Consider the following 27,704-nt stretch of genomic DNA (forward strand, 5'->3'; position numbering starts at 1 on the left):
TTAACTAGTGAGATGAAGGATCTAAAATTTGATAACCTTATTTGCAACTTTCTAAGCAGAACTTTTGATATATGCCAGTTTTTCCTTGGTGAGATTGAGGAATATCACTGCTCAATATCACTTTGCAACATGATATTGAGGCTTCAAAAAAGTCGTTGGAGAGAAACGAGTGTGGATTTGACAATAACTGGAGATATGCAAGCTTAGATCAAAGTATAAAGATATCACCCAAATGTAATTATCCCAAACAGTATTTCTCACTTGTTTTTGAAATCTTACTAGAGGTTTACATTTATTTATTGTGCATAATATCTGAGTTCATCTCTTCCACTGAAATTGCTTTAGTTTTACATCACTTGAAATCTGTGATTTTTTGAAGTTTGTGTTGTGAACTATTCTTCCCTGACATTCTCCTCTTTTTTCTTATTTGTCCCTCTTTTCATGTTAGAATGTAGCACATTGTCTTTGGTGAAACTAAATGTTTATAAGATAAGGAGATGCTGCTTGCTGAGTTTGTGAATATGTTAACAATTTTTGAAATTTTTTACTGACATATTGGTCAATACCTTAAAAATAATTATTGAATTTAATTTGAAATGTATAAACATAACATGTTTGAGGATCTCTATTTTTATAAGTGTATGTTGACTCTGTTAAGAGTTTCAGAAATGACCAGAGCCAGTGACTCATTATTTTTCTAAACCTTCTGATAACATACTTTTCTGAAACACAATATTTTTTCCACAGTAATATCAAATATTACTGAGTGGGAGGGAGAAAAGTTTCTTCAATAAGGATTTCAAATCAGTTTATTTAGGGTAAGATCATTCCACATTAATGTGTAGTCACATGATGTGTATTTCTCATAAGACTGACAAGCTACAGGAAATCTTAGGCCTTAGGAAATGAGTTGCCGAGTAGTTCTTCTGAACAAATTCTTTGAAATGCATAGAAAACATAACTATTATGTGAAATAGTGGTATAGACTATAATATTTATAAGTGAGACTAGTCAAACTATTTGAAAGCTTTCTTTGTGTAACTATTGACCTGCCTTTCAAATGGAAATATTTGTGTTCTTATTATGAATATTGCATTTCCTATGTCTGTAATTTGGAATGGTGTGCTTATTTAATCATAGTTTGATTAATTTTGCCCTTTTTCTCAAAGTTTATATTTTAAAGAATATAATATGATTATTTTTAAATAACTGTATTAGAGAGATGGGTTTATTAAAACATATAATGTTCAATAAAGCAAGTATGAGTGAAATAATATTTACTTTCAGTTTGGAAGAGGTGAATAAAAAGTGCTTGGCCAATACCGTACCATTAATCTATTCTCTTTTCTCCTTTCTCTCTTTACTTCTCTCTCTCCAATAGAAGTGGAACAAAAAGGTAATTAAATACCTTTCATAAATTATATACTATTTATAGGCTAAGTTATTTAACAGTTTAACATTTAGTTAAAATAATTTTGTTATTAATTCTTATCTATTTTATGAAAATTTATTTACTACTTCTGCTGCTCAACTTCACTTTAATCTGTATTACTGACGAGTGTCAGTTTCTTTTATCTGAGTTTAGTAGTATAAAAGTTTCCACAGTGTATTTTATTCCCCTTTATTTTTGAGTAGTTAGAAATCCAACTCATGGTGATGAATAGTAGTTGCTTTAATTTGTTTTTATTACTATACTAGACAATTTTTCATAGCTCTGGCATGGTTTACCTATTCCATTAATTTTTAACTATTGGGGGAAAAGGGAAATAGTTTTCCAAACCACCTAAAGTAAATTACTTTAGTCATCAAGGATGATTATTAATTTTGGCATAAAGCTTATATACAATTTTGATAACAATGGATACCTATCCTTTATAATTATAGCAAGCATATGAAATTCTTATAATCAATATTATTATGGATTGTATATTGATGATGGCCCTCTGTCCTTGCTATGGAAGATTTTGGTAGTTAGCCTGTTCCCAAACTTCTTATTTCTCTAAAAGTAAAACTTTGGGCATTTTAGTAATGTACTTTTCTTTTCGATAATCTCCAAAATCTACCTGAGTCTCATCTTAGATTGTTTTCCATTGCATCTATGCTTATAGTTGCTGTTTAAAAGCTAATCACTAATGCCAAAATAATACTACTTTAATCATTAAAAAAGGGTCAAAGTCCAAATTACAGTGATTTTCTAATTTTTTCACACAGTACACTTCTAATCATTCCAAACATAACAGTAGACTGCATGATTATTTTTCAGTGTATTTGCTTTGCAAATATATTAGAGCAGTGTTTCCCATAGTAGGTTCAGTGGAACTCTATACTCTAAAGAAGCTCTATAATAAAGGTGCCATGATCCAATTAGCGTGTGAAATTTGCTCACCCTTCCCACTTCCGCCTTGGAGATTCACGAATGTACCTACGCTATTAGAATCTCTGCTACAGTTATATTTAATATAACATTTCTTAAACACATGTGGCTAAGGATCCCTTTTTTCTTTCTGTGTAACATCTAACTATGCCACTTGAAACACGTGATTCAAGGACCATCCTTTGGGAAACATTGCTTTATAGCCATGTTTAAAGCCACTGCAGATGAATCAGCCAGGCTTTCTTACCACCATTCATATGATATGCTACTGAATCATACAAAAATCAAGTGAATCAGATGATTCCTAGCCATTTTCACTCTGAAGTATGAGCAGCAAAATATTATAGCAAGTAATCTTGGGTTTTAATGCTCTTCTCATGTAACAGTAAATGGTACATGTTTTTAAGTTCCAATACTACTGTATTTAACAGGACATTTTTAACTGATTAAAATCTAGATCTTGGGTTCTTTTCTGTAACCTTTCACCTTTTCTTCTTTCCTTATTCCTTCTTTCCTTTCTTTTTCTTCCTTTCTCTTTTCCTTCCAGTATCCATCCATCACTCATTTTTAATTGTGTGGGTTGCATGCTCTGTGTGTGTTGTAGCAACTTTGAGAGCTTTTTTGCTAAAAGATTCAGTGGCCTGTATTACAGGGCTTTTCTTTTCCTTTATTAAAAAATTACTATGGGATATTCATCTGTTTCTTAATGATAACTACTGAATGGCTAATTTCATCAGAATGGAAATAATAATTTTTGTTTTGAAATATGTTCTTCAGTGAACTATTAAAAGTATTGTGTATAAACATTTGTATTTCTTATATGTCTATAGAATATGTAGACATATGTCACATCTAATATATATTTCCAAAAATATTGTAGCGTGTTTACAAAGGTAACAATCACAGGAAGGCACAGCTACTCACAAAAAGGCTAGATATTTTTCAGTTATCGAAATCAAAATGATTTTGAAAGGAAGCCAAAATTAATGTGGAAGAATACTTTGTGTTCTTAAAAGAATGCAGCAAAATAAGTGATGGTGGGTATCTCCTGTTAGAGTTGCATTCCATTTGGTGAAAAATAAGACTAAATAACAAAATATGAAATTAATGTATTTATTTATTTTAACTATTTCCCTTCCAACAGTTTTTCTTTGTCCTGGACTACTAAAAGGAGTATACCAGAGTGAACATTTGTTTGAGTCTGACCACCAATCTGGGGCATGGTGCAAAGACCCTCTGCAGGCATCTGACAAGATTTATTATATGCCTTGGACTCCCTACAGAACTGATACCCTGACTGAGTATTCATCCAAGGATGACTTCATTGCTGGGAGACCAACTACAACCTACAAGCTCCCTCATAGGGTGGATGGCACAGGATTTGTAGTGTATGATGGAGCTTTGTTCTTCAACAAAGAACGCACCAGGAACATAGTAAAGTTTGATTTGCGGACTAGGATAAAGAGTGGAGAGGCTATCATAGCAAATGCCAATTACCATGATACCTCCCCTTACCGATGGGGAGGCAAATCTGACATAGACCTGGCAGTAGATGAGAATGGGCTATGGGTAATCTATGCAACAGAACAAAACAACGGTAAAATTGTCATTAGTCAATTGAACCCTTACACCCTACGGATCGAAGGAACATGGGATACTGCATATGATAAAAGGTCAGCTTCCAATGCCTTTATGATTTGTGGAATTCTGTATGTGGTCAAATCTGTATATGAGGATGATGACAATGAGGCCACTGGAAATAAGATTGACTACATTTACAACACTGACCAAAGCAAGGATAGTTTGGTGGATGTACCCTTTCCCAATTCATACCAGTACATTGCAGCTGTGGATTACAACCCCAGGGACAACCTACTTTACGTATGGAATAACTATCATGTCGTGAAATATTCTTTGGATTTTGGACCGCTGGATAGTAGATCAGGTAAGTTCAACCTTTTATGGTACTCTTTGGGGAAATATTTACAGTTTGTTCTCAGCAAGTTCATTTTATGTTGGTTTTTTCTTTGTTTGTTTTTGTTTCTGTTTTTGTTTTAACTTTCTTTGTGGTCTTCTGGCCTGTGTACCTGAAAATTGTTCTTTGTCTTTGCATCTAAAGAAGGTTGCTGCTGATCACTTTCAGCTGTAAAAATTTATAACTATGAAAAGTAGACTCTCCTTTGTTCTGCTCAACTCCAGTCTTTAGCTCTTCTTCTTTGAAGGGTATTTGTTATTTTCAGCAGGTTAGTTCTTTGTGTAGCGAACTGCACAAAACCATTGCTAAAATAGAATGCCAGCCTGTCTAATTAGTTGTGAAATGCCCACTGAAGTGCTGTCTACTTGGAACATGTCAAAGGGTTAACTTGCTATTATGTTTCAGGAGCCCGCACCAATGTATTCACCTCACAGAGAGCATCATATATGACCTCCCCTTTTGGGAAAGTTGTCAGTTTGAGTGTGCCTGTGTCTGAATGAACTTAATTGGTATATTGAGAAAAATGTTCATAACTGATAAGTACAGGAAAAAATATCTTGATTTTTATAAGACATTGCAATTTTTTATAGTTTTAATTGCAATTCTTTACAAGCACTCTTTTTCCATTAAAAACATACCATTTCCTTTTAATGTTGTTTAAAGACAATCATAAATAGCTTTAATTTTTTTCATTTTTATGTACTCAACACAATTCTCTTAATTTAAAGGTTAAAATTTTTAGCTAGCATATTAGTCCATTCTCACACTGCTATGAAGACATAAACAAGACTGGATAATTTATAAAAGAGAGAGATTTACTTGATTCACAGTTCTGCATGTCTGAGGAAGCATCAAGAAACTTACAATCATAGCAGAAGGTGAGAGAGAAGCAAAGGCATGTCTTATATGGCAGCAGGCAAAAGAGAATGAACAAGCAAAAGGGGAAGACTCTGTTATAAAGCCATCAGATTTCATGAGAACTTACTCACTATCACAAGAAGAGCACAGGGAAAACTGCCCCCATGATTCAATCACCTCCCACCAGGTCCTTCCCTCCACATGTGGGGATATGGGGATTACAATTCAAGATGAGATTTGGGTAGGGATCCAGAGCCAAAAAATATCAACTAGTCATAATAGTCTTCCCCAAGATAAAGTATAATGGAAAACTAAGATGGGGTGTCTGAATTTTGACAGTAATATAGCAATTCAAAAATTAAACTATTTTTGCCATTCAGCTTTAAAAATGTATAACTACAAAGAATTGACTTTCCTTTGTTTTGCTCGACTCCAATTTTTAGCCCTCCTTCTTTGAAGGGCATTTGTCATTTTCAGCAGGTTAGTTCTTTATATAGTGACATGCACAAAACCTTTGCTAAAACAAAACGTAATCCTGTTAATATTTCATATTTTCTGCATTATGTGTCGAACTACTCTTTTATTAGCACGACATTCCTCTTAGTCCAGTATATGCATATCTTTTTACTGAGCTAGATCCTAAGTTTTTTATAGTCAATGGCCTTGCCTTACCCTTTATTTTATTGTATTTTTCTCTTACCATTATTTCTGTCTTCTCTGACTCTAGTATAATACATTGCATATATATAGTAAGGCTCAATCACTCTTGTGGAACGAACGAATGAATGAATGAATGAATGAATGAATGGCTTTTCACTTCTTATTCAGATAGGATGACAAATTAGATAGTGTTTTCTCTAATCATGGAGAGGCTTCAGTCAGAGTGACAGCACTTGTTTCCACAATCAGCAATGCTGATATTATGTTGAATTGGCTTTTACGGAAAGAAAAGACTAAATATGCAATAACAACAAAAGCAATTTCATCTAAGTCCTCAACAAAATCTCCTAGACAAACTCTATTGTCTGACTCACCACTGTACAGGTAAGGTTTTTTTGTTTGTTTTTTAAGCCACTGCATTCTACAGTTTAAAATCCGATAAATAATCTGTTATCTAGAGTATTCTGGGAAGATACTCCTTTCATAGTCATGATATTCTTAAACTAAAATTTATATTTGGTAGTGAAAACTTTGCTATGAATGGTTCTTAGCCTTTTTTGGCTCTTAACTAGAACAGGAAGTGATTTCTAATATTTCAAAGGAATAATAAATAATAACACTTTTTTTAATCAGTGAATAAGAGGCAATAACATAATTCAAATTTTATTTATTTAAAAGATCATACCTTATTTTTATTTAGAGTAATAGATAGGTTAAAATTAATTACCATTTCAGGTTCTGATATGATAGACTAAAGCAAGTTCTTAACTCGGTTTTATTAAGTTATCCTTAAAGAATAAGATGGTACCATAATCCCATGTGTTTAAAAACTTGCCAAAAATATTTTTAGCATACACACAATTTTAGCATATAATAAACATATGAATATATATACTCATGCACATATATGACTATATGCTTTTTGTGTGTACTATACATATATGTATACATGTATGGTCATATGTGTATTAGTATACATATTCATTTGTTGTTATATGTTTATAGATTAATATATTCATGTATCCCCCTCCATATGTATGTACATATCCCCCTCTATATATATGTACATATCCCCCTCCATATATGTGTACATACATATGGGGGGGTAGGAGAATGAATTATTGTAATTTTGAACATAAGGAAAATTACACCTTCATTTAATTTTTTAAAATGTATTCGTTTGTCTGTTTATGGGAGTTAAAATATGGGCTGTCTCTCCCTCATGTACTAGTGCCCATTATTTGTTAAAAGGATGCTATTGAAGGCTGGGCGAGGTGGCTTTCGCCTGTAATCCCAGCACTTTGGGAGGGCTAGGTGGGCAGATCACTTGAAGTCAGGAGTTCAAAAACCTAGCCTGGCCAACATGGTGAAACTCTGTCTCCACTAAAAATACAAAAAATATTAGCCTGGCAAGCTGATGGGCGCCTGTAATCCAAGCTTCTAGGGAGGCTGAGGCAGGAGAATCGCTTGAACCTGAGAGGCGGAGGTTGCAGGGAGCGGAGGTTGTGCCACTGCACTCCAGCCTGGGTGACAAAGCGAGATTCCATCTCAAAAAATAAATAAATAAATAAATAAATAAATAAATAAATAAATGGATGCTATTGAAGTAGCAAACATTAAGAAGTGATGGACTTCAGCTTTTAAAATGAATTCTTAACTCAGGAGATTGAATTTTCGTTCCTTTTGAACAATGACAATTAAGACTTTGTCTGTTTTACAAATAGTGAAATTTCACTCTTTAAATTTGTCAATATAATCACAATAAAAACTATCAATTTTCATGCATGAATGCTCAAATTGAAAAGCTAGTGCTTTAGCATGGACTTATTGCAGTTTAGGGGTGGAAAGAATATGTATAGAAATAAATTTTATGCATGATGTGTGCTGATAGGAAAATTTCAATTAACGTTAGTAGAGGCTGTTCTTATTTCACATAGTTTCAGCTGGGTATTTTTCTTTAGTAAGTTACAGTGACTTTTTTTTTTCAAATAAATTGCCTTTAGTGAATTTTTATTGCCATTTTATTTTGGGTCCTGTGTGTCTATGTACAGAAACCCTCAACTTATTACAGATATGTTAGAGTCAAAAACTAATCCTAAATCTGTCAACCCAAAGTGTATTTGTCATTACCATCTGTTGGTAGCAGGCTAAGTCTTTTTGCGATGATTTTAACTGTATTCTAATCAACAAAAATTCATTCTTTTGAAGTTTTTATGTAAAGGGGTTTCTATGTTTTATGTGTCCTGTGAAAAGATCTGGTGTTGAAAACTAAAAGGCAAATATACTTCTCTTGGGTATATAAAGATCCTCTGGTGACACTTGGTGATGCTTACACATAGGTAGCATAGGCTTCTGAACATGAGCTTGGGAATCAGAAGGATGTGGGTTTGAATTCTCTCTGTCTCTTGTTTGACTCTGGGCAAATTGTTCAATCTTCAGTCTTGATTTCCTCAGACTATAAAATGGAAAAAAAAACTCCAACCTCACAAGACTATTGTTTTCTTTTAATGAGAAAATATATGTAATAGACACAATACAGTAACAACCTAATAGATTTGCACCAACCCTACAAGGACCATTTTTATCCACGTTTTCTAAATGAAGGCCCTTTTAAAGCACTTCAGTTCATATAACTTATTCCAAAATTGCCCAGATGTTAGTACCAGGCACCCTCTAGATACAAGCATCATTTGTAGTTCATATTACAAGTTAAACATGATGTATTTGTACTCTAAAAATTGTATCTACTCTTCAACCATGAAATCAAATGATTTGTTTTTATAACGGTCTTTTTTTTTTCAGTCTTTTTATCATTCCATTTTTTTTCTTTTTTTCATTACTTCCATAAGTTTTTGAGGAACAGGTGGTGTTTGGTTACATGAGTAAGTTTTTTAGTGGTCATTTGTGAAATTTGGGTACACCCATCACCCGAGCAGTATACACTGAACCCAATTTGTAGTCTTTTATCCCTCATCCCCTCCCACACATTCCTCCAAGTCCCCAAAGTCCACTGTATCATTCTTATGCCTTTGAATTCTCATAGCTTAGCTCCCACTTCTGAGAACGTATGATGTTTCCCATTCCCGAGTTACTTCACTTAGAATAATAGTCTCCAAGTCCATCCGCGTTGCTAAGAATGCCATTAATTCATTCTTTTTTTATGCCTGAGTAGTATTCTATTCTATATATTTATATCATTTTTTTATCCACTCATTGATTGATGGGCATTTGAGCTATTTCCATACTTTGCAATTGCGAATTGTGCTGCTATAAACATATGTGTGCAAGTATCTTTTTTGTATAATGATCTCTTTTCCTCTGGGTAGGTATCCAGTAGTGGATTGCAGGGTCAAATGGTAGTTCTACCTTTAGTTCTTTAAGGAATCTCTACACTGTTTTCCATAGTGGCTGTACTAGTTTTTATTCTACAAGGGTCATTTTTAAAGTCTGAAATGGTAACTTTGGAGGAAGAATATGAAAAAAAAAGCTCAACTCCTCAAAGTATTCTAAAAGCGGTTTCAGGAATTATTAATTCCAGTTCCTTGCTTTTCCCAACACTCATCCCCAGACTTTTAATTGTTACATTTTTAAATTTCTCTGCCTTTTGTTGGGCTGCTCAATTGTGTGACATATATGTTTGCATTATTTTTCAGAAGAAATGTCTTGAGAAATGGTACAATCTGTGAAACATCATTTTCAACAATAGCTATGTTAATAAATTCATTTCAATTGACTTTTTAAACTTGTATTTAAAATGTTTTCAGAGATTGTAAGTGAAGTTTCTCCTAGGGAAAAAAAAAAAAAAAATCATTAATTGGCCAGTTTTTCTTGGCAAAGTTTCGAAGAAGTTTAAAATTCATTTACTATGTTCCCTAAAAACATTACTTTTGGAACATCATCCTGTTGTCACTTATTCTGCATGATATTAAATGTAAAATTGCCAACATTTTTGTCATTTCCCAGCATGAAATTGGTGGAAACATAAATCAGAACTTATTTTGATACTGCTATTTAGCATTCATATAGCAAATATATTTGCAAATAATTTCTTAAAATTTTAAGTAATATAGTTATATTTCACATATTAAGGAAAATACAAATGCAAATAATATCTAATATTTTATAAAAAGAATTTTTGGAACTAATTAGACTTTGATTCACTTTGTAATATCTTGTTGATTTTGTTTTATCAGTTTCTTCTACAAATTCCTTTTTTTTGTTGTTTGATTGGAGACAGTCTCACTGTGCTGCCCAGGTTGGAGTGCAGTGGCACTGCAACCTCCGTTTCCTGGGTTCAAGTGATTCTCAAGCCTCAGCCTCCTGGGTAGCTTGACCTCTCAAAGTGCTGGGATTTCAGGTGTGAGCCACTGTGCCCGGCCCGTGTACAAATTCTTAAAGTGTCTGATAAATAGTTGGTGCTTTTAAAAGACTATTGAGTGATTAAATGGATAAATGGACTATATTTTTTAAATCTGCTTTTTCAAGATATTAGGTGAATAGGAGTATAGTTTCTAAATGTGATTTACTAAGATTATGTGTATGCTCCTCAGGTAGTCATCTTCACTGTTAGCACATGAATCTGTAATCTAAGTTTTATTAAGTCACTCAGTCATCCTCCGCACCCCCACCCTGTACCTCCAGCTTCTCCCCTGCTTCACCCACGTTGTTGTGAGCTTTGGTAATCTAAGGGGCATTTTAACGTGTGATAAAGATAAGTACCAAAGTACATAAATACTTAATGTGTTTTCTTCCAGAAGAAATTAAGGCCAGTGATTTTACAGTATGGAAGAAAGTGGGCAACTGTTTAAAGAATTCTATATTAAGAACATTTTCTTAAATTGTTTAGTTGACAAATTGTAGGGATTTCTTCAACTTGGAGAAAATGGAAAATATGTTATATTTAGAAATGCATAATAGTTGTATCCTCTTGAAAATATGTTTTGTCTAAAGAACCAGTGATTCAGCTTTGTACACAGGTACCAAAATGATTTTAAGCATTAACACTTGAGTACAAAGTACATGTGAAAGCACTTCCTCTGTTTTTTCTGGGCAGAGCACCAGATATGGAACTATCAAATCTAGAATTTTCTTCAAATATACTTTCAACTGAGTCTATTTTCCAGCTTATAAAATACAATATAAAAGTATACCTTTATTATAACCTTTAATTGGTTATTTTTTGTAAGATGTACATTTAAAATGTTCAAGTCATACTTAGCTGTTTCACAGATTATTTGAGTGATTCTCACATGGGCATCATAACTCTAAAACCATATGCTATATTCTGATACAACTGGTGGGAGGGAGTCAGATAGTTGCATCACTTGCCTTTAGCTATGATTAGTGGCTGGTTTTGACTGATTTTCACCCTTAGCTGTTCTGTCTCCCAAACCACCTTCTGCTGAATTGATTATTCATTAATAAAGAGGAGTTAGATGAGAAGTATTTTCTTTGACTCTTACAGTTTGTTTCTAAGCTGTCCATCAAACAGTCTAATTTTCCTTGTTAAATATTCAAATGTTTTTCAGTATTTCCTACTGAAGGAGGAGGGGGAAGTAGGTTCAAATTGGTAATAACAGGCAGAGAAGCTGAGTTTCAAAAATTTCCTAAAATTAGTATGTCTAACAGATCTAAAAATCTGCTGGCTGAGATTTAGTGAAAAACACATCCAGCAATAAGTACTAACAATAGAATGATAAAGAGATGTAGCTACTGTCTTGTTACCTGCTGTTCTGCTTCCCAAACATAATCCACATTTTCTTGAAAGACATTTGAGATTATGTAAATATAACCATTCTTATGTACACTAAAGATAGTAGACTCTAAACCAACAAAAAGCCTACACATAACAGTTTAACAATGAGGATATGGTGCATCTTCTGTCCTTATAATATGCAAATTAAGTACATTTGTGTCTCCAGTAAAAGCTGTGGCTGTGTAGTGATGAATAAGAACTTTAAACACACATGACACCTCGTTAAAATGTAATTTTCACATCATATATCTGAGTGCTTTACTATGACAGCTGAGTAATGTGAGTGCTGGGCAGAGAATCCTGAACATTTTGAAACTGTCACGTGTTTAATAGGTAGCTGAATCTGTTTCCTGAATGGTTTAGTTAAATATGGTGCACCCTAGTCAGAATATAGAGCCTAAAAGTAGTAGGATCTTAAATCAAACTTGTCCTCAGCCTATGTGTATGATTCCTTCACAGTTCCACTTGAGATTCCACATTGTCTCTAAAGTTTAATTTACATCTATCTTAGTAGCTGAGTGAACTTTACAAAAAGGAGAAAATAGTCAGCAACTTGTTGCTAATTTCAGCCCTATCTGTATTTTTATGCATCAGCTGTTTTCTCTGTCTGCAGAGGAGCCCCTTCTTTTTCTTTCCAGTGCTGCTGCTTTGCTTGCAGCGACAGCTGCTGCCTGAAGGACATTGCTGCTGCTGATTTTTCAGGGAGCACAGCCAAAGCTTGCGAAATTTGCAAGAGCTATTCCATTGCCACTTCACAACAGCTGAATTTTCTCTTAACACTTTTAAAAAAAACCTTTCCTGTATTTTTCTTTCTTCATAATTGAGGGTAAAACTTCCCAGAATGGCATCTGCCTTTCAGGCTCTGAGTAAAAGAATCACAGTCCTGTACAAAGCAAAGCTGAACTTAGCTATACAGCTGAACCTAGTGTTTGTTAGTCATCTGACTAGGTGACCTTCCAAATGGATGAGAGAAGAGACAAGGAATAAAAAGATTCCCAAATGCTCTAACATTAGTTGTTTCTACAGAGTGATGTCCCCGATAAATGTATAATTATTAGACATGTAATCAAAATCATTTCTACATGTATTTTACAGTAATAAAGAAAGATGACTTATTTGTGAATAAGCTTCCGGCTCACACCAGCTGTCCTTTCTGTAGCCATTTCACTGCTCATTAGCATGTCCAGTAGAGGTCAGGCAGGTGGAACTGGAATAGTTTTGCTGCTCTTTATTGGCACATCTTGTAAGGGTTGGTAACAGTGCCAAAAGTAATGATTACCTAGGGGTTCCACCTTAGAGTCCTATGCTTCTCTACCCATCTTAGCACAGATAAGTGAGAGTTGACTCTATTACATAATAGCTGTTACAATAGCCAAGTCAGACATCTGCTTCACTACCCTGTTTTTAAAATTATCATTGTTATTATTATTATTATTTTATTGTTTTGAAACATAGTCTCACTCTGTAGCCGAGTCTGGAGTGCGGTGTCGCGACCTCGGCTCACCGCAAGCTCTGCCTCCCGGGTTCACGCCATTCTCCTGCCTCAACCTCCCGAGTAGCTGCGACTAAAGACCCGGCGGGCTAACTTTTTGTATTTTTAGTAGAGACGGGGTTTCACCGTGTTAGCCAGGATGGTCTCGATCTCTTGACCTCGTGATCCACCCGCTTCGGCCTCCCAAAGTGCTGGGATTACAGGCGTGAGCCACCACGCCGGGTCTGTTTTTTGCATTTTTAAGTAGTGGTCAAATACCTTGGACTAGGCTTGACAGGCAATAGTATGAGTTTTTAAGCACAAAGGTATTTCCTTCTTAATAACTACTTTACCACTAGAAAGCTAAATTCTCGGATAATAATGATTAATGACAAAATAATTCGGGATACGTAAATGACAGGTAAAATCTACTCTACTATATAATTTTACAAGATGAGGTATGTTAACTGATTTCCCTGAAAACAATTGGAGAATACTTCATCTTATTTACTTAAAAAGAATTCTGGCTGCTTTTCATTATGCCTTTCAATAGTACAAATCAATGGCCAAACTTTTTGCATCTATTTATACTAGCGAAGATACAAATTAAAATTAGCCAGTGCTTTCTATATAAAATGCCTTGTGACTGCAATATTTTAGCCTTAAAACTTATTTTTTTTCTCAATAATGTTAGAAAAAACAATTCTCCAAAAAACATACAGGTGTAAGTGAAGAGTAAGGTATTTGTTGACATTAAGATTTATCTGAAAATTATCTCTAATGCTAATTTTTTGGTTAAGTGTGAAATGTCTTTGAAGAAACTTTTGCCTTTCAAAACAAGATAATAGTACTATATTTAGAAACACACTACTCATTAAAAATATAAAATAGATTATTTTTAAAACATGGCAAACCTTTCAATATCTACAATAATTTGACTGTTAGCATGCATATTTAAATAGTAAATGAAAATTTAGACTTCTGTGTTTTATGAGAAGCCCACTGAGGGCCATGGGTAGTTTGTGGTGAAGTAGTTTAAAGTGGAATGGAAATAATTAAGAAAAAGACAAAAATGAAAAATGGAATTCATGCACAAAGTCAGATCTGCTGTGAGATGTAGAAGCAGGAGTTGAAATTGGGTTTACATCAGAAGATGGATGATTCATTGATTGGTTCTTTTTTCTTTCTTTCTTCCCTTCAGTCAGGAACTATGTCTTTAGGTAGAACTGAACCGTGCCACTATTCTATGTTCTGTGGTTGTTACAACAAAGAACAAGGCAGGCACTGGCCCTGTCGTCATGAACTTAGAGTCTATTAAAAACAAATTGAGAAGAAAGAGAAAAGGGGATGGTAAAAAAAAAAAAAAAAAATCCCCTACTATTTTTTAGGTGTTTACTGACCATTTACAAAGATTATCAGATTTAAATCTAACAATAATCGTTCAAAGACAGCATTATACTCATTACCAGATGAAGAGTCTATTAAAAACAAATTGAGAAGAAAGAGAAAAGGGGATGGTAAAAAAAAAAAAAAAAAATCCCCTACTATTTTTTAGGTGTTTACTGACCATTTACAAAGATTATCAGATTTAAATCTAACAATAATCGTTCAAAGACAGCATTATACTCATTACCAGATGAAGAAATTGAGCATCAGAGAGTTTTAATAATTAAAATGTCACATACATAGTCCAGAGATACATTTAGAATCCTCGTCTGCCTGACTTTCTGCTTTGTCACGTTGCCTCCATCAGGGATTTAAAAGAATACAGGTGCCACAACTAAGAAACAAGGGGAAAAGCAGGAAGGCAGTGGACATATATTAGAACTGAAGTCAAAGCAGATAAGCTAAAGGAGCAAATAAATGCAAGGCAACAAGGACATGTCAATCTTGAAGTGGAATCGGGACAAGCAAACAGTAACCAGTGTTGTAGAGCAGGATTCCTCCGTAGCGGTCCGTGGGCTTTTAGGAGTAGGTCCATACAGCAGAAGTTGAGCTGCAGATGTTGAGCGGTAGGTGAGCCAGCATTACCGCCTGAGCTCTGCCTCCTGTCAGATCAACAGTGGCATTCGATTCTCATAGGAGTGAGAACCCTATAATGAACTATATATGGAAAGGATCTAGATTATGTGTTCCTTAATGATAATCTAATGCCTGATGATCTGAGATGAAACAGTTTCATCTCAAAACCTTCCCCCCAAATTCCTGAGTTAAGAATTTGCTTTAGTTTTTCAAATCAGAGCCTGAAATGGTAATTAGTTTTAACCTATTATTCTAGATGAAAATAAGGTATGACTTTTAAATAAATAACATCTGAAATATGTTATTGCCCCTTATTCACTGATTAACTAAAAACTGTAAGTTATTATTTATTATTTCTTTTGCGATTACGAATTTAACCCTTGAACACTATTAGGTACAGAGAAGGGAACTAAGACTCAGAGATATAAAGTCTCCTGCCCAGAGGAACTCATTTTGTAAGTGTAGATTTGGGCCCAACTCTGAATTGTAAAGCTGAAATACTTTGCATTTTCAGTAGAAAAAAGTATATAATGCACACAAGCATACAGAAGATAGTGATATAGTAGTGTGTGGATTGTGGTGTAGTGGTGTGTGGATTGTTGTATGTATGTGTATGCATTAGCTTAGACAAATTTGAAGAAACAAAGATTTAAGTATTGGAGGATTACAAAGATGAGTTAGAAACTTTTGCAGAGATTCTAAACAAATTGAAAGACTAGAGATTTGGAGACTGAATATTTATTAGATTTAACTCTAGCATACATTATTTGCATGTTCTTAATTTCGCTGTAAACCAGACATTCAGATGTATTGCTAACAACACTCTCATGCTTGTAATCTATGGGCAGGATTGACAAAATGGTGAAAAGGTGAAGAGTAGAATGAAGAAAATAAAATAGAAATAAAAGGCAAATACACATTTTTTTCTTTGAAAATAAATGAACAAGTAATGGATGGTTTCACTTTCTTCAAAAGAAAATGATGAAAGGACATGCATTTTTTTTTTTTTTATTTTAAAAGGTTATTTCCCAGGATTGATTTAACTAACCTTGAGTAGTTAACAATATGATTAAAAACAAAGTGAGGAGTGTTTATATACTGCTGGTTGGAGTATAAAATGTTATAACCACTCGGAGAGCAATTTGTCCATACTTACCTAGGGAAAAAAAGTATTTTGTTCCTCCTCTTATAGATTCTCAGCTTGGACTCTGTAACCAAAAACAGATTAACAAGAGAAAAGAATAGAAATTGTTGCTTTTATTTAATATAAGTTTTTTTTATAACATAGGAGGCTTCCTAAGGAAATAAAGACCCCCAAAGTGATTAAACTTCAGTGTTTTTGTAATAGGCTTGGAAAGCTTATTATATTGCCTATTATTAGCCTGGAAAGCCTATTATATCACCTATTATTATATTGCCTAATAAGCCTATTATTATGAAAAACCATGCAAAAATGTGATAGGACAAAGGGATATGAGTTAAAAGCAGTCGACTGGAGAAATGTTGGCAAGTCCTGTTCATTCAGACTTCTCTCAGCGTTCCTTCATCCTCACAGATAAGAATGCTCCTTTCCTCTGAGTATTTGGAAAGTACTTCTTATAGGATGGTCTTACGTTCTGCTTCAGGGGACTGTCAGAGACATCTTCCTGTAATAGTTATTTCTCTTCAGCTTATAATATTCAGTATGCTGGCTGGGCACAGAGGCTCACAACCTGTAATCCCAGCACTTTGGGAGGCTGAGGTAGGTGGATTGCTTGAGCCCAGGAGTTCGAGACTAGCCTAGACAACATGGTGAGACCCCGTTTCTACAAAAAAATGCAAAAATTAGCAGGGCATGCTGGCATTCACCTGTAGTCCTAGCTACTCAGGAGACTGAGGTAGGAGGATCACTTGAGCCTAGGAGACTGAGGTTGCAGTGAGCCAAGATTGCTGTACTGCACTCCAGCCTGGGTGACCGAGCAAGATCCTGTATCAAAAATATAGATGTATTCAATATGCAAAGGTGCCCTATTTGGGGGTATTGTGTACTGAATCTGTTATTCTTCCAACTGGAACTTCCCACAGGAAGTTTTACAGTCCAAAACCTGAATTGGTAGATTGTCCTGTATCCCAATGAACAAGTCTCTCAGTCCTAGGAGAGGACAGTTCAGTTAAATAATTGTATCTCATTTCGGGAGACACCATAAAGGTAGAAATAGGGTGCTTCCCTCCCCGAACTCCTCTAGATGGTATGAACAATCAAGCATTTGATAAGGTACATTTCTATAAAAAAAAAAAAAGAAAAAGATAGCTAGTTAGAACAAACTATAAACCCTGTTTTTGATTCCAGAAAGCAGTCACTCAAGATTTCAGGACATTTGGCTCAAAGTGTCTTTAGATGATAGTATGAAAATGGAAGTAGTCATTCAACAAATTTCCTGGCTTGTAGTTTGAATGCCTCTGGTGATGAAGGGGTTACAGTTACTTCTCAGAGCAAATATGGAAGTTTCCAGTCTCAACGCCCAGGGCTTCTTTAGATATTCCTAACAAAGACCTGAGCAGTAAGGTTTTAACCCTCAGTGGTACCAACTTAAGAGGGTGAGAGAAAAACTGGAAACATTAATTTGAAGAATTATAGTCAGGTATTGGAGGATGCTAGAATTGAGCATGATCTAGTCTACTTTACAGAGACGTAATAAAGCTTCAAAGACAGAGAACAGGATTAGATTCTATGTTTGAAATAATAATGGAGTAATTTTATTCTCTATAGTTATTTCCAATTCTAACAAAGTAAGACTAATTTGATAGCAAAATAAGTCCAACCCCATTAAACTTCTCCTGGTTATTTACATTAGTGCAGCAACAATGTACTTGACCACATAGGTCTTTTTTTTTTTTTTAATTTGTTTCCCTGGAACTAATGATAAGGAATCTCAGATTGGACTTTTAAAAGTGCCTGGAGTCACGGGACTCACCATTAGTTTTTGCCTGTGACAAATAGATTTTGGTGAATTCCACTCTTCCCAAGGTACTTAATGTATTTTGAGGTTGCTGGACCTGCTGGGAAGTGACCTTCCTTACGTGTAAGGCTGAGAATTCTGTAAGCCAGGTCCAAGGCCAGTTTTTCCAAGGGTCTTTGTAATCATTGGCCCCTTGAAATCAAATTTAGTTCCTTAAAATTTTCTAGTCATATCTGATTCTATACATATTATTCTCAAATATGACCTTCCAGTCAAAGGCTTAGCAATATAATCAACGTTTCTAATTATTTTCTGTTATAAGGAGTACATATTCTTATTGAACTTATGCATATATTTATATTGCCTTGAAAATAAGAATAATCAACAATAGTTTCCAAATTCTGGAGAGATCAGGTAGAGAGAACAAATAAATATTTTGTTTTTCTTTATAGTTTGCCAGATTGTTATAAGGTACAGATAGCTTGAGAGAAAAAGAGAAAGACTTTAATTTGAAAAACAAAATATTAAAGAACCAGCAATGTCTCAATCAAAAAAGTAATTTAAAAATTATAATATTCCTTAACAGTTCATTTAGTTCCATGTAATTAATTCTTGTTATGTTTGATTGTAACCACCCAATGGGGTTCACCTTGCCCACTGCCTAGACAGAGCTGTATATTGAGACAGGGAAATTGCAATAGAGAAAGAATAATTCACACAGACCCAGCTGTGTGGGAGACCAAAGTTTTATTATTACTCAAACCAGTATCCCCAAGCATTTGAGTATCACAGTTTCTAAGGACAACTCGGTGGGGGGAAGCCAGAGAGCCAGGAGTCCTAATTGGTTAGGTAGGAGATGAAATCATAGGGAATTGAAGCTGTCCTTTTGTGCTGAGTCAGTTCCTGGGTGGGGACCACAAGATCAAATGAACCAGTTTATCAATCTGGGTGGTGCCAGGTGGTCCATCAAGTGAAGATTTGCAAAAACATCTCAAACACTGATCTTAGGAGTAGTTTAGGGATGGTCAGAATCTTGTAGCCTCCAGCTCCATGACTCCTAAACCATAATTTCTAAACTTGTGGCTAATTTGTTAGTTCTACAAAGGTAATCTAGTCTCCAGGCAAGAAAGAAGTTTGTTTTGGGAAAGGGCTGTTATCATCTTTGTTTTAAATTATAAACTAAGTTCCTCCCAAAGTTACTTTAGCCTACACCCAAGAAGAAACAAGGACAGTGGAGGTTAGAAGCAAGATGGAGTTGGTTACGTCAGCTCAGTTATAATTTTGCATCATCTTGGGTTAGTTTTTATGACTCAATCAGATTTTTAAACTAGAGTTCTGGAAATTTTTACCCAGTCAAAGCGTATGATCTTATTATTGTCAGAGGCCAGGCATGGGTGGCTCATGCCCTTAACCCCAGCACTTTAGGAGCCAGACACAGGAGGTTGGCTTGAAGCAAGGAGTTCAATACCAGCCTCTGCTCTGTTGCAAGATCCCATCTCTACAAAAAAATTTAAAATTTAGCCAGGCATGGTGGCACACATTTATAGTCCTGTCACATTGAAAGACTGAGATAGAAGGATTGCTTGAAGCCAGAAGTTTGATACCAGCCTAGGCAACAAAGTGAGACTCCATCTTTACAAAAAAAAAGAATTTAATTAGCTGGGTGTGGTGGCACATACCTATAGTGTCCTAAATTCTCAGGAGGCTGAGCTCAGAGGAGTGTTTGTGCCCAGGAGCTGGAGGCTGCAGTGAGCTATGATCACACCACTACACTCCAGCCTGAGCAACAGAGTGAGACTCTGTCTCTAATAAATAAATAAATAGATAAATAAACAAACAAAATTATCAGAAACGTGTACTTCAGAGTATTTATTAGAGTATGTTTCATGAATTTCTTTGAAGATAGAGCAGTTTTGGCCTGCTGCTAATTGTGAACATTTTCAGGGAAGAATCTGAATAAAACAATAATTGTCAGTAAATGACAAAAGACTTAAAGTGGTCATGGTTAAAGATCTGATAGGAGCTTATTATAATGTGGCATATAACGTTCTAAGATAACTGAATTATGATTGATTCGTATAGACAGAAAGAACATTGACAAATTTCTAGGAATTTCATAAAATTTTTGAAACATTTATATTAAAAATGTATACCCATACAAATACAACTTGAAGAAAGTTAAGCATTACTTTTTATTTGACAATGCTTCTATGTAATTCAGTATCTCAAATAAATCTAATGAGTTTAACATCTCTCTCTTTACAAAATGAGAGAACATATTATTTAAGATTTTCCAGAGGTGCTCTGGGAAATCACAAAGTTAGATTTGATGTCAAAAAGACTATTTAAATTTGATATTGAGTTGCTTGTCAAAAATGTGAAAAGTTTTGAACATTTCATTAAGTAGGCTCACTACTATGCAATAATATTTATTTATTTAACTAGTGAAACAATAAAATATTTCAAAGGCAAATACCATAAGTTGTATAGCTGTGAAAAAATTTTAGCTCTTCTAATGTTGAGAAAACTTGGTTTTCCTAAGCAAAGATCTGATAAATACAACATGAAGCACAGGAAATTATTTTGCTAAGATACAAAATCTTTGTTTCCTAAGCAGATTACTTAAAAGATAAGGAGAAATCTCTTATTTTTTAATAAGACCAGACCAATAATCCAAGAAAACTGTCATTCTGGTTTTGCATTGGTTTGCTTTTAAAGTTGTCTCATTTTTTTAACTTAGAAATAAATTCATTCTCTTTTAGCAGCTGACTACACGTAAAATTATTTTTCCACAAACCCTCTACATATTTTTTAAAATCCATTGAGTTTTGGTCCTATTCTTTTCCTTTTTATCTTTCTGGAACAACCAGTCGTTCTACCTTAGGACAAAATTACTCTTTTTTCCCCCTTAAAAAAATATATCCTTCATACCGCATTTCTCTTTTTAAATAAAAAACACATCCTACTTTTCTTGCACACTTTGCATAGTTTTTTTTCTTTTCTCTCTTTATTCATAGTAGTTTCATGTATGTAAATTCAGTATAACTTTTAATCATGAGTAACATTTCCTCTTTTTGTTTTGAGACAGAGTCTCCCTCTGTCACCCAGGCGGGAGTGCAGTTGTGTGATTTCGGCTCACTGCAAACTCCACTTACCGGGCTCGTGATTCTCCTGCCTCAGCCTCCCGAGTAGCTGGGAACTACAGGCACGTGCCACCACATCCTGCTATTTTTTTTTTTTTTTTTTCACCGTGTTAGCCAGGATGGTCTCCATCTCCTGACCTCGTGATCCGCCTGCCTTGGCCCCACAAAGTGATCAACATTTCTTTTACAGAGAAAACTAGGAAGTAGACAATTGTGAATTTCCTGTCATATGCCAGTCAGTATTCTGTAACTGATTGGCACATTTAAAAATACACTCTCTTGTGTTTTATAGGTATATACTATTTCCTCATGGTATAGTTTCTCATGTGTATTAACATACCCATATATATTTCGTTTCTTTATGGCGTATAAAAACAAGATGCCAAAAATACATAGATTTAACTTATGTTCAGTAATGAATGTTTCAGCGTTTTATCCTATTTGGAAATTTTGAACACATACACACTATATATATACATACACACACATATATATACATATGTAGACTATGTGTATATATAGTGTATATACATATATACATATGTATGTATAATTTAACATAATTCTAAGGTTTCAAGTTACCATAAACATTTTTGAAACTGTTTTTAGGCAGACATATTATAATACCAAACAAAGCTAACCAACATTTAACTTATTTCCCTCTTAACTATTTTTAACCTTATTTGACTACTAAATCCAGTAGAATAAAAATGTATGTTCATATTATACATAATGCTGATAACTTAGAATGCATAGCTATTTTTATGAAACCAATCATGTTAAACTAATCTTTTATATCAACAATTTATCCAAGTCATGTGAACATGAAAGCATTTAGGTTAGATTCTATATTTCCTGGGGTTTTAGGAATATTTATTTTATGTAAGTGTTCATTTATCTCTAAGCCAATTTGAATAAACCATTATAGAATTTTATAAATTAATTTGGTAACACTATTCAGAAGTAGAAAACTATCATGTATATATTACATATACATATACAAGTAAACCTAAGTATACATAGCCATACAGACAGCTGCAAACAGAGATCTTAGAGTTTTGTTCTAAAATTTTAGTCATGATTCAGTAAACGTATTAGTAAAAACTCACAGGTTTATCTCCACTTTACATTTGTATCCAAATTGTATTTCTGGTAAATGGGACAAGTTAGGGTTACCTGTCGACTTATTTTTATAGAGGAGGCTTTTAAGATTTTTGTTTATTGTTATTAAGTAATTTTCTGGAAGTGGTGCACACTGGAGCAGTTTGTTTTCAAAACCCTGTTTTTGTTGTTGTTGTTGTTGTTGTTGTTGTTTAGAAACAAGAGTTATCTCCCAGGAAGTTTGCATAGCAAAAAGATTGCCCTCAGGTCCTAGAGAGGACAGGGTCAAATATGTATGTCTGAAAGGCACAAAGAAAGGATGTAAGGTTTCTCTGAGAGCATTTTGGGGCATATCAATGATCATAGATTTAAGGTATTTTTTTCTAAGTGCAGGACAACTCTATTTCCAATGTTTTGACTTTTTAAAGTATCTGAAAGCATCTTGATATGAACAGGAGAGATTTGGGGATTGTTAAGAAGGATGGATGGGCTTTGAATTGCTCCTAGTGCTGCGTTTCTATTTTTAATGGACTCAATTTGTAAGACAAGGGTAGTTGTTTTAAACTCTTCAGAAAACTGTGTTGCAGGCTGAATAATAAAGAGGCTGACCTTCCTATCAAATTACATTATATTGAATTTGCTACTTCATATCAGAGAACATATTTCTAACTAAGATGAAAATAAAAATCCCTATGTTCTAGATTGAGTTGCATGCCTTTAGAATGCTTTAATAAATTATTACACAAAGCCTTCCTAATGTTCTTTCTCTCTAAGTGATGCAGAAGTTTTTCCTCCTTAGCTCAACCAGATTTGGGTTCTTTTCTCACAACCAAGAATTAGGCACAAGATCATCAAAGAGTGAATGGAGCAGAATTTATTAAGCAAAAGGAAAGCTCTCAGAAAAAAACAAAAAGAGGTCCTGAAAGCAGGTTTCCAGTTGCTTCCTTCACAGTTGAATATGAGGGCTTAAGGTGTGAATTCTACCCCATCCTTCCAGTGCACATGTGGATCCTTAGGCTCAGTTCCCCCATATTGATTTATTTCTGTTACCGCACATATGTTAAGGAATGGAATTGTCCACTATGGGCATGTTTAGGCAAGACCCCTGTGCAAGTTCCTTTATCTGCAAAAAACATCTGGTATAAATGTGTGTGGGGTGGGTTGAAGTTCCTCTCAGGCTCTGAAGATCAACCTCCAATTAAGCCCATTTCTGACCGTAGAGTATTTTGGCCAAAAAAAAAAAAAATCCTTTGAAATATGATTGTCAGGTTTTAAATGAAACAAACAGTAAATTTTCCTGGCACAATTGAAACCCCTTTTTTTCCCCTAACTATAAAGACCCAGAAGAGATGAACCCTTTTCCTTTAATTAATTATTTTTTCAGAGATCAAGATCTCATTGTGTTGCCTAAACTGTTCTCAAACTCCTGGGCTCAAACAGTCCTCCTGCCTCAGCCTCCCAAAGTGCAGGGATTACAGGCGTGAGCCAACTGCAACTGCCCCCCGCAACCCTGCTTTTTTTTTAAACCAAAGGGGTATCTATTCCATGTGACTCAAAATCAAAATCAATAAGCCCTTTTATAGCCTAATCACAGACGCAAGAGGCATCCCCAGAGTAGAAACCACCCTCATGATCCAGAGCCACTACCAAAAACAGACAGAAGAATGACAGAGGCAGACAAAACCTCCTATGAGCTAGTAATGCCAGTAGGATACCAGCTGCAAATGGGGTGCAGCCCACATTTCTGTTCAGCCATCCTCATATCTCAGGGCCCCTGTCTAACAGTTGGCCACCTGCAGATGCAGGCCTGACAATCTGTGTGGCCTGACGGGTGTAAAGTCAAGCCAAGCTCTCAAGATACAAAGTGAGACAAATAGGAATGCCATGGCTGTCCCTGGGAGGAAAAGGATCGATAATCAATGAGTACTTCGAACCAAATTTGTAAGAGTTACAATTCAAAGGAATACTTCTTACAAATTTCTCCTGCTAATCTGAATTTGGAAAGGACTGGATGGGAAAAAAATCTTACCTTCTTCTCTCAACTGGCTCTGCAGATAGAGATCTAGGAAACTGACTCAGTAAGAATTCTTTGCTGGCTTAGTCAGTGACAGCCCCAGAGTCGTTGAGTGCCCTAGCCAATGCAATCCCATCCTCATCACCAGAAATTGCAGAGAAGGAAAGCAATATTTTCATTCTACCTGTCTACATTGTTGGCTGGGACTCTGTAACCAAAGACATTAACAATAGAAAAATATACACATTTATTTAATTTAAGTTTTACATGACATGAGAGCCTTCCTAAGGAAATGAAGACCCCCCCCCCAAAATGGTTAAACCTGAGTATTTTTACATGAGATTTGATGAAGTGTGCAAAGTTATGAAAAAGTGTGATAGGGCAAAGTATGGGTTAAGCAAAGTAAACTGGGGGAAATTTAGCAAAGCTTATTCATTCTGATTCCTCTTGCCCTTCCATCTTTGGAGATAAAGATGCCCCTTTCCACTGGGTATATGAAAGGCAGCTCTCGTTTGAGGTTCTTATGAAATGCTTCAGGAGAAAATCAGAGATACTTTCCTGCACTTGCTATTTGTCAATTTCTTAAAATATTCAATGTGTCAGAGCTCTGTATTATGGGGTAGTATGTTCTGAACCTCCTCACCTACTAAAACCCATGTTTTACTACCTTATATTACCATGTTTTAAAATATCATGTTTAAAATACCATGTTTAAAAAATATCATGTTTTACATACCTTGTATATTGGAAATCTACTTCTAAGTTTTCCTCTTAGAGAAACTCTCATACTTGTGTGCAAAGACATGCATGAGGTGTTCATTACAGTGATGCTTAAAATAGCATAAAAGTCAATCATACTGAATTGTTCTTCAGTAAAAGGGTACAGGGTGGAATAGGGAAGAAAGAAAAAGCACAGTTTGCTTGCACTTGTCCAGGTGGATAATGCTGAGCTGGAGCAGAAGACTTGAATCTGACAATCATCTGCACTGGCAACAGAGGTTTTTGAAGCCCTGGACAACATGAAACATGGAGAAAAGCATTATGTGATCAGTTACCCCTTAGTAATATACTAAATCAAATATTGGTATATATGAAATAATGAATAAGAATTGATCTTATACTGGAGTTTTCTTTTTCCTAGTACCATTGTCTCATTCTTTCTCAAGCTGCAATAATATTGCAAAACAATCCAGATTATAACCTCCTAAAGCACCGGCAACCTTTCATTCCTATAACTTTCCACTAAATTATTACATCATTAGTAAAAGAAGCCCTCACTTTTCCAAAAAGTAAAATTTTATTCTGAAATTTTAATTGTGTGTGGCCTATAAGAATAACTGCCATGTGTTTCAGATGCTGTGCTTATTAAACAATTCTTGATAATTTAATTTCTTAAAAAATTATTTTTATACCACTGCAGGCAAGGAGAAAAACCCCTTTTCCCTCTGACTTAGGTTCATTGATGGGGCCCAGCAAATTAGACTGACAAAAGACAGATTAACAAGAGAAAAACAGTTTAGTAAGGAGTGCTTAATGGATGCACATGGGAGAATTCTGAGGAGTAACTCAATGGGGTGATTGGAATTTAGGGTTATAGAGCATCTAAACAAAAAACAACAGATTTTGTAGAGAAGTGGCAAAACAAAGGAAAAGAAATTTGAGCTTGTAAGGGCAGCAAATTGTGGGAAGATAAATATATGGGGGAAACTAATGGAACATGAGAGCTACAGTAGTTCCCCCTTATCTGCAGTTTTGCTATCTGCAGTTTCAGTTACCTGTGGTCAACTGAGGTCTGCAAACAGGTGAGCAAACAACATCAGATCAAAAATATTCAGGAAATGGGCCGGGCATGGTGGCTTATGCTTGTAATCCCAGCACTTTGGGAGGCTGAGGCAGGCGAATCACCTAAGGTCAGGAATTCAAGACCAGCCTGCCCAACACAGTGAAACCCTGTCTCTACTAAAAATACAAAAGAATTAGCAGGGCATGGTGGTGGGCACCTATAATCCCAGCTACTCGGGAGGCTGAGGAAGGAGAATCGCTTGAACCTGGGAGGCGGAGGTTGCAGTGAGTCAAGATTGCGTCATTGCACTCCAGCCTGGGCAAAAAGAGCAAAACTCTGTCTCAAAAAAAAAAAAAAAAAATCAGGAAATGGAAACATAAAGTAAATAAATAAATAATATGATTTTTCTAGAAAAAACAATACAGTGTAACAACTGCCTAAATTACATTTACGTTGTATTAGGGATTATAAGTAATGTAGAAATGATTTAAACTGTTTTGGAGGATGTGTGTAGGTTATATGCAAATACTATGCCATTTTATTTTTTTTTATTTATTTATTTTTTTGAGGCGGAGTCTCACTCTGTAGCCCGGGATGGAGTACTGTGGCCGGATCTCAGCTCACTGCAAGCCCCGCCTCCCGGGTTCACGCCATTCTCCTGCCTCAGCCTCCCGAGTAGCTGGGACTACAGGCGCCCGCCACCTCGCCCGGCTAGTTTTTTGTGTTTTTTTAGTAGAGACGGGGTTTCACCGTGTTAGCCAGGATGGTCTCGATCTCCTGACCTCGTGATCCGCCCGTCTCGGCCTCCCAAAGTGCTGGGATTACAGGCTTGAGCCACCGCGCCCGGCCTACTATGCCATTTTATATCAGGGATTTAAGTATCCACAGAAAAATCCCCGGGAATATTTGGAACCAGTACCACATGACTACAGAAAGATGACTGTACGGTACAATATATTTTGAGAGAAAGAAAGAGATACTGTATTCATATAATTTGTATTGCAGTATGTTATAATTGTTCTATTTTATCATAAATTACAGTTGTTAATCTCTTACTGTGCCTAATTTATAAATTAAACTTTGTTGTAGGTGTGTATGTATAGGGAAAAACCTGGTATATATACTATTTGCTGCTATGGGTTGTTTCAGGCATCCACTAGGGGGCCGTGGGACATATTCCCCATGGGTAAGAGGAGACTACTGTAGTCAGTAACGTTTATTATGTGGATTCTTCTGGCGCCATCTCCAGGCTGACAAATGTTTAAAGTTGTCTCTGGTGATTAACTTCTGAAATTTTTCCTAATAGAGAGGAGAGAGGAGATACTTTGTAAATTTATAGTCTGCTTAGAGCTTGCCTTGTATCTGCTTCCAATTGTCTTCAGTTCAAAATCATCAATATGCCAAGTGGCATATTTTGGGGCAGCATATTTTGCTACTTTTCATAACCTTCACTGAATTTTCCCCCAAGTATGAATATATTGACTTGCCAGATGGTCTAGATTCCTATGACAGCTTTTTTTTTTTTTTTTTTTAACTAAAAGCTTTCAGGAACATGGCAAAGTAGCTCAGTGGATGAACATTACATAGTTTCTACATATCTACTCAGTAG

The 27,704-nt window shown here is 35.2% G+C and overlaps 1 protein-coding gene across 1 annotated transcript in view; it reads left to right on the forward strand.

Moving 5' to 3' along the window:
* ADGRL3 (adhesion G protein-coupled receptor L3) overlaps nucleotides 1–27,704 on the forward strand; it is an 890,906-nt gene that overhangs the window by 536,333 nt on the left and 326,869 nt on the right. Inside the window, exons 7-8 of the mRNA XM_011949310.1 lie at nucleotides 1,382–1,396; nucleotides 3,519–4,319. Of these exons, the coding sequence (XP_011804700.1) occupies nucleotides 1,382–1,396; nucleotides 3,519–4,319 (816 nt within the window). The remainder of the gene's footprint in view (nucleotides 1–1,381; nucleotides 1,397–3,518; nucleotides 4,320–27,704) is intronic.

Source organism: Colobus angolensis, unplaced genomic scaffold (genome assembly GCF_000951035.1).
Source record: "Colobus angolensis palliatus isolate OR3802 unplaced genomic scaffold, Cang.pa_1.0 Scaffold297, whole genome shotgun sequence".
NCBI lineage: Eukaryota > Metazoa > Chordata > Mammalia > Primates > Cercopithecidae > Colobus > Colobus angolensis.